Source organism: Mytilus galloprovincialis, chromosome 5 (assembly GCF_965363235.1).
Source record: "Mytilus galloprovincialis chromosome 5, xbMytGall1.hap1.1, whole genome shotgun sequence".
Lineage (NCBI taxonomy): Eukaryota > Metazoa > Mollusca > Bivalvia > Mytilida > Mytilidae > Mytilus > Mytilus galloprovincialis.
This window is the reverse complement of record NC_134842.1, coordinates 89558341-89566758: the sequence shown is the minus strand read 5'-3', so window position 1 is coordinate 89566758 and position 8418 is coordinate 89558341. Positions and strand designations below refer to the sequence as shown.

Below are 8418 nucleotides of genomic sequence, written 5' to 3'. Positions count from 1 at the left end.
TTCATATGTTCCCGTTTCCCCTTTACCACCCTCTTATAAGAGTAAAATTGGGAGTAAAATTCCCAATCCAGAAGGTGGTGTTAACTTATCAAAGAGATCCTTTCACCAATGGAAAAATCCAAGTTAGATAAAGGGGGTCAGATATTTTAGGTAAATCTATGTTCAACTTGTTGAATGCCAAATCACACTAAATTTTTCAAACTCTTAAATCATTTTGCCTGCTAGAGAAAAAAATTAAACAAAAGAATTAGCTAGTGTACTCTGTCATATATTTATTTGTGTTTCTGTTTTTAATACACTATCACAGACACACACATATATATCTATTCTCTGCATCAAGACAACAACAATCTCTCATTAAAGTACCATACACAAACACAACATTTTAATTTAAGAATACTAAATAACAAACACATACTGTAGATTCCTTTAATTTCATTAGTGTCAATTTTTGTGGATGAAGGAAACGTACATGTTTGTGGATATTTAATTTTGTGGTTTTGCCAAAGTCTGCATACAAGTCTATTGGAAATTTGTCAGTCCTGGAACATTTAATTTCGTGGCTCACCTGTATCCACAAAATCTACGAAAATTGTTATCCAACGAATAATAATGAATCTACAGTATTGTTTTATCAGCAAATAATAAGGAATAAAATTCTATACAATATATCACATGATTGTAACATTGACCTTTAAAAAATTAGAAAGGATGCTAACAATAAATATATGGTTATCCTCATTGATACAATAGGGACAAAAAAAACCAGTTAATTTTAATGAATCAAAGTTTCCATTCACTTCTTAATATGAAAAATATAATAACAAAACTTATCAACCATAAACAAAAATACCATTGATAATGCCTCTATAAATGAAACAAGCTTACATAGCATTTTTAATATTAAGACTAAGATATACCCATATTGATCATATAAGGTGGTCTCGTTGGGGGCTTCTGATCCCAGATCCAGCTTATTGTTTTGTTAGAATTCTGTTTCCGCTTATCATTGTAATAATAGTGCTGGTAATTTCACATGTCGCACACATCTTCATTTCCAGTTTTCAATCGAAAATAATTTGACTCTCATGTGTGTGTAATTGCCTAGCTATATTTATAAATTTTTAAGCATAATAAAAAAGTCATTTGAAGCAAATTTAATATAATATAAAAAAAAAAATTAGAATTAATTATCTAGTATGTCTTTGGGGTTTGGTGTGACCCAGTGTGGCTACGTGTATATTTAGTATTTGTTAGTTGTATCTTTTGGGTTTGATGTGACCTAGTGTGGCTACATGTATATTTAGTATTTGTAAGTTGTATCTTTACATGCTTTAGGATATAATAAATAACACTCTATTGCACAATAAACAATAATGTTGCTGGGATTAGTTTAAAAATATTTTATTGTTCAAAACAAATGGATTAGACACAAGTTTTTCAACTTAGTTCCATCTTCTCCATTGCTGGGATAACATAACAAACATAAAATAATATTAAAGAAACATAAGGTTTAAGCTCAGATCATTTGACTTGCAGGGCATACTGTAAATCCGAAATTATAATGTGCATTTATCATGTTTATTATTGCGATTTTTGCAAATTACATGTGTAACAAATCATATATCTCTTTTGGCAAAAAAAATCACACATATTTGACAAGACATTGCATTAGTAGGAACAAATACTGATACAAAACATCATATCAAATTACCCTGTCAATAAATTATATCAATATATATGATAAACAATGAAAGTTCACTATCTAAAGAGCAACCTTTTTCAAAGTTAACTATATATAATTTCTTAATATACAAATCATTGTTTTACAAATAAGTAAATAAATCACAAGTCAATTTCAATTTACTTTCTTGACTGATTTTCAAATTCAGTCTCCTTATAACATTCACGATAGCTTTACAGAAAATATGTATTTCTAAACAAAATATAATCAATATATTAATTTTCATCCATGTCCACTCATTCCATATGCACAACACATGCCCTTTCAATTTAAGAATCATCCATTCATAACAGAATCAGGCTATGAGCAGCCAAAACATAAACAACACGGCCACCCATAAGAAAACTTTAGACAGGAATTGTTCCTCTGTGTGATGTGGTGAACCTGGTGCAGCTGTAAATAAAAGAAAGCATTTTAAAATCAGAATAAGAGTAATCTCCCTTCTTCCAGTCCTAATGAAATAAATTTTAACAATGAAAACACTATCATGACAGAACTTTTCTAAAACCTACCATAAACAGTAATGATTAATTCCAATAATTTGTTGGTTGTTCAATATGAGTAAAGGCTGTAAATAAACATATTTAAATTTTATAATAAAAGTTATGTCCCTTTTTTCAGAGCTGGTGAAGTAAATTTTGATATATAATTACATAGTTAACTTTTCTGAAGTCCAAATATATACAGTATGAAATAATTCCAACAATTTGCTGGTTTTAACCTTGAACAACCAAATATTAAATAAAGGCTGTGAATAAAAATATTAAATTTGATAAAAGTTACTTCCCCTTTTTTGAGAGCAAAAACAGTATTTTTTTAAATAAAGCCTTAAACAAACAGTACAAATTCATTTCAACAACCAGATTTATATAAAAGGTCATGACAAACCTTTTATGTATATGTATAGATCATTGCAGGGTATAGCAATTGAATTGAAGAGAGCTAGATCCACTATTTTTTCAAAGAATCTGAACTTTAAGATATGTCATCAATTCTCACATTTAAGTCAGATCAACCATGTGGTATATTTTAAAGATCATATTGAATCAATATATGACTTTATAGTCACAAATACACAAGTGTATTATTTGACAGTTGAAAATTGAGTCTTGAGACCTTAAACTTATGAAATTGGAGGACAAAATAAGTAAGATCACAAACACTACACCCCTATACCTACTTGAAGAGAGATATTATAGTTAATTGATTATATAGATCTGGAGATACATGTATGAAGCACCTATTCAAGCTTAAAGATCTATGTCAATATTTTGAAGAGTTTACTTTGCCACTAGTCTTTTGAATGAGTTTTAATAATAATGCAATTATTCAGTAAAGTATTTTTAGGTATGAAATTTATCAAGCAGGATCAGCTTATCCTTCCAGCACCTGAGATCGCCCCCAATTTTTGTTGGGGCTCGTGCTGCTTAGTCTTTATTTTCTATGTTGTGTTTTGTGTGCTATTGTTTGTCTGTTGATGTTTTTCTTTTTTAGCCATGATACTATCAGTTATGTTTTCGATTTTTGAGTTTAAATGTCCCTCTTTTTATCAAGATAAGTTAATAACTAAAGACAAAATATCAAATTGTTTTAAACATACCTGGAGCAGGTCTTCCATCGTTAAAATTAAATGCTGATGCAAATATTCCAAAAGGAAAAGCTCCAATACCAAAAGACATCTGGAATCCTCCATCGCCCAATCCAAATCCAGGAAAAGCCTAGAAAGAATTTATTTTATGTTTTATTCTGTTCATTATCTGTAAAATTATTGCATGTTTTGTATTACAAATGTATTGTAACGTTTTAATTACAAATGTGTTGCGAAAAATGCGACACGGTTATAATCTCAATAATTTTTAACTCGAATTTTGTGAGAAAAAAAATATGAATTAAACAGGATTTTTCTCAAAATCACAAAAATTAAAATCGCATTTTAGCTTTAAAGTCCCAATAATGAATGCACAAAACGATTTCTGAAATTTCAGTATTATTTATTGCTAAAGCTTCCTCTATTTGCATGACTTGTGTGCACTTTGGTAGTAAACTTTCAGTTTGAATAATTATGTGTTAAAACAATAGGTGGAGAATTGTCTTATTGGTTATCATACCACATCTTCTTTTCACTTAAAAAAAATGGAACTGCTAGTGTTCTTCTTTTAAATAACCACCCTACTGCTACTATCTTCAAATCTTGGTTGGAACATTGTCTTTCAATGAACATTTAATATTTGACTGTCCAATTTGCCATAGAAAGTATGAATTATCCTATATTCATGATAAATCAGTAATTGTACCAATAAAAATTATGTTAAATTAAAGAATAACTTGTAAAACTCACCCCTCCATTATTTTCAGGTTCTGCTCTTTGACCTGGGGGTCTTGGAGGTAACTTTTCTCTACAATAATAAAAACATGAAAATTATATCCACAAGCCTTCATGTCAGACTTGTATAAACATGATAAATGTACAAGAATTAATACTTAATTCAGCTAAAGATACATTGTTGAAGATGAATTGATGCAATATTTTTAATAATTTCTGAACTGCTAACAAGGAGAAATGATCTGACATTTACTAATATATACACAGATCTTTTGTTCACTGTTCTAGTGTTGGGATTTTCTTCTAAACATAACATTACTTCACATTTACGATCATCAACACACATGTAAATAGATACAGGAAGATGTGGTGTGAGTGCCAATGAGACAACTCTCCATCCAAATAACAATTTAAAAAAAAGTAAATCATTATAGGTCAATGTACGGCCTTCAACACGGAGCCTTAGCTCACACCGAATAACAAGCTATAAAGGGCCCCAAAATTACTAGTGTAAAACCCTTCAAACATGAAAACCAACGGTCTAATCGTATATAAAAACACGAGAAACGAGAAATGTATGCTTTGATTTTAAAATTTTACAGGTGACTTTTTGCAAGGTATATTACATTATTATCATGATTATTCTACATGTTCTATAATTCACTCCTTAACCTACCTTGGGTCAGTTTTATCGGTTGACCCTCTGCCATAAATAGGTATTACTTTATCTTTATCTATTCCAGCTTTACAAACTGGACACAGTTTTCTGTTAGGTCTTGTTTCTAACCACTGATGCAGACATGGCCAGCTGAAAATGTATTGATTTAAGATAGAGATATGGTTGAATTATATCATATCTAGCATGTCTAGCTATTTGACACTGCATGATTCTTTTCTGAGTGACAATAAGTTGACTACTTCCATGAACACTGTACCAGTAATATTTAAAATATAATATTAATGCATGCATATATATGCAAGACAAGTTTTTACCCCAAAAAATGAAATAAATACACAAAATAAATATGTTTAGTCTGTTTCTTCTTCTCCTCCCAATTAGGGAGTAGACTCCTAGGAACAACATGTAAGAGTGAAGAACTTCCTAAAACTTGTGTGCTATGTACATATGGACTTGAATTAAAATTAATGTAATACATGTAATAAGGAAAAATAGTCAACAATAACATACATATATAAATCATGTACATTATGTACATGTACAGTGTGCATGTCTGTCAGTGACTTGGTCATTTAATAAGTTTGTCTCATATAAATGCATAACATGTATAATGTAAATTGATGAAACAAGTACAAAATGTATGTGTTGTACTGTTGTCATGGTTGTAGTAAAAGTACAGTACAAATGTAATAAAAATCATTGACTGTGAAAAAATGAATAAATATTATCATGACTAATGAACATGATGAATGTCTTCTGATGATGATGATATACAATGTACAACTGTATACAGTTACAGCTTCATTTATATTAAAGATCACCAACTGTTAATGTGATTTTTGAATGTTTTAAATGTGGATAATGGATTAAAATGCACATTTATAACCCCTAAGAGTTAACCTCCCAAATGGGTTTTGGATAATTTTTTAAATAAGTTTATATTTGGTGCCAATTTAATTATTTTGAAACTGGAGTAAGATCATAAAGATAAGTCTTCAAAATTTCATAACTGTATTCAGGATTCAACTCTGGATCACCTACATGTACAAAACGTAGCACACTAAGCCACAGCTCTAACACCTGAGTTTAAGGAGTAAGTACAAAATGTACTCAACTTGCATATGCATATGGTTATATATCAAGTACACACCCGTGATATCGCGGGTCCGTGACTGACTTAAAGTATATAACTATGCCTAAGCCTTATTTTAGTAATTGGTATTGTCATCTGATAAAGTCATGTCGATTATAAAAATACACAGTTTTTTTTTTGCTTTCCAATCTTTCTGTTTGAACCCGTCGACCTGGAACTTATCAATTATTGGTAATATTAATTATTTGGAAAACAAAAGGTCCTGGCTATCCAGGAATGGAGTATTTTTTAATCAACAGCATTTTCCTATATTAGTTATCTTAGAAAGTCTTGCTGATTGCTGAATAAAACTACAATAGGGAACAATTTGACAATGATAGAATTTAGTAGTGTCAGCCCTTTGATTATGACCCGTGTATATAGCAAAATCCTAAATGCACCGTTTGGTGGTGCGCCTGTCAAATGCGGAACGTACAGATAAGGTAATAGCTAACAGGTGAATATACTATTGGTATCGGTATCGGATTTGACCCGGAACTTGTTAATTATTGGCAATATTAATTTTGTGGAAAACAAAAGGGTCTGGAGTGGTGTAATTTTTAATCTACACCATTGTCCTATATTAGTTCTATATAGAGTTGAATTCTTTGATTTGTCGTTTTTACCCGATGACGGCTGACAAATTGGACCTCGTAATTTTAGTATTATAGATATATATCTACCAGGAAAGGTGAAGCTGTTTCAAACATTATGAAATAGTGACTATGAATGAACAGGTACTGTGAATGCCTTCTTAAAATCATACAAGAGTGACTGCCAATAAGAACCATCAGAAGGCTGATATAAAATGTATCCCCACTCCTTGATCTGGATAACCAATTACAAAATATATATCAACTCGACTCTTGAGTGACATCAGATATGTTTGACTTTTCTTTATTTTGCACTAGGCCTATAAACAATATACAGTGGAATAATATACTTACCAAAACAAATGACCACACATGCTGACAACAGCATCTTTGGCAGTGTCAAGACAAATGTTACATTCATAAAATGTGGAGTCTTCGTTTTCAGGTGTCTCAGATTTGTTCGGCGGAACATCACACCCACCTTCCGCTCCTTCTGGTGTCTGTGTAGTGGAACTCATTTTACTTTACTTAATGCTTTTCATTTCATTAAAACTATATCAATTCTAGTATTAACACCTAAAACGTCGAAAATGTGTTTACATTCTGTTTCTAGAACACAGGAAGTCAATTTTGTTGACGTTCCATTACACATGCGTATAACAGATTTTTAAGATAAAGTGTCAGTTCTATGTTGCCGAATAAGTAAATAAAACTTTATTTGGATTCGGCATATTGACAAACAATTCAAGCATAAGCTCTAATGAGCTTTTCACCGAATATAAAAACATATACAATAACAAATAAAACAAGGCATGCAGCATGTAATAAATAATTAAAAGCAGCACCAAAAATTAACTCTAAGCAAATAGCATATGCATGTATCTTGCAAAATAACCAAAACATAATATATATGAAGCACTAATTTTTTTTAATAAAATAAAATCAATATTGCAAATGTTATGTTATGTTATGTTATGTTATGTTATGTTATGTTATGTGTAATGTTATTTTATGTTATGTGTAATGTTATGTTATGTTATGTGTTATGTTATGTTATGTGTTATGTTATGTTATGTGTTATGTTATGTTATGTTTCATCAAATATTTTCCAACTGAGTCATAAAAGGGGAGTTAACAAAAAAGTCATATTATTAAATTATTTCATGAAGGAATTTTATAATATATATATATATAAGTTAAAAGTTAATGTATTTGTTCTTTTAAATCAAAATTCATATGAGAAATTAGTTATCTACTTTCCTTCATCAAATTTTGCCAATTCAACTGAAAATCTAAACCTCAGTTCTCTGCTATTAACAATCCAAGATGGCGAAAAACATCCACTTCTAGCTAATAATCAGAGGCGGATTTGTCCCCTGGTTCCCCCTTTTAGGGAAAAAAAATTGGTTGCTTAAATAGGGAATTACTGAAGGGTGACTGGAGCGGGCCCCCTCTTAGGTCAGTCAGTGGGCCCCCCACTTATGAAAATTTCTGGATCAACCACTGATAATCACATCTTATATATATACTTTAAAGTAATAATTTGGCTAAATCTAATTATTTTCTTTAAGAAATTACATGCAACTGAATAAAAAATTGACCCATTTTTTTTTCTTCTTTAATTTTAGGAATCATTCTTTTAGAGCTTTAAATCCTCTACAAATTACACTAGAAGAAAATTTGTCAATAAGACTTAAACATGTAAAATATAAAGCATAATCTCATGACTAGCATCTTGAAATTATACAGTAGAACAGGGACTTTCCATACTAACGTTAGTACGTTAGAAAGTCCCTGCGTAGAATGAAATATTTTTTTATGATTAATTGCCAAAAAACTTCTATAATATAGCTTATTTGTAGTGACACATTTTTTTGTTTTGCCGTACTAAATACTTTGTTTCTTACTATTATACAAATCCTTGATTTCAAAATATGCAAATTTCGC

General features: G+C 30.2%; 1 protein-coding gene across 1 annotated transcript; it reads right to left on the bottom strand.

Moving 5' to 3' along the window:
* Window positions 1-252: 252 nt before the first annotated feature.
* Window positions 253-7124, bottom strand: LOC143076674 (E3 ubiquitin-protein ligase RNF185-like). The gene is made up of 5 exons (XM_076252516.1): window positions 6826-7124; window positions 4744-4875; window positions 4083-4140; window positions 3345-3462; window positions 253-2137 (listed from the first exon to the last, which is right to left on the bottom strand). Exons 1-5 carry the CDS (start codon window positions 6987-6989, stop codon window positions 2040-2042), a joined length of 570 nt encoding a protein of 189 aa, XP_076108631.1. The 5' UTR covers window positions 6990-7124; the 3' UTR covers window positions 253-2039.
* Window positions 7125-8418: the final 1294 nt, after the last annotated feature.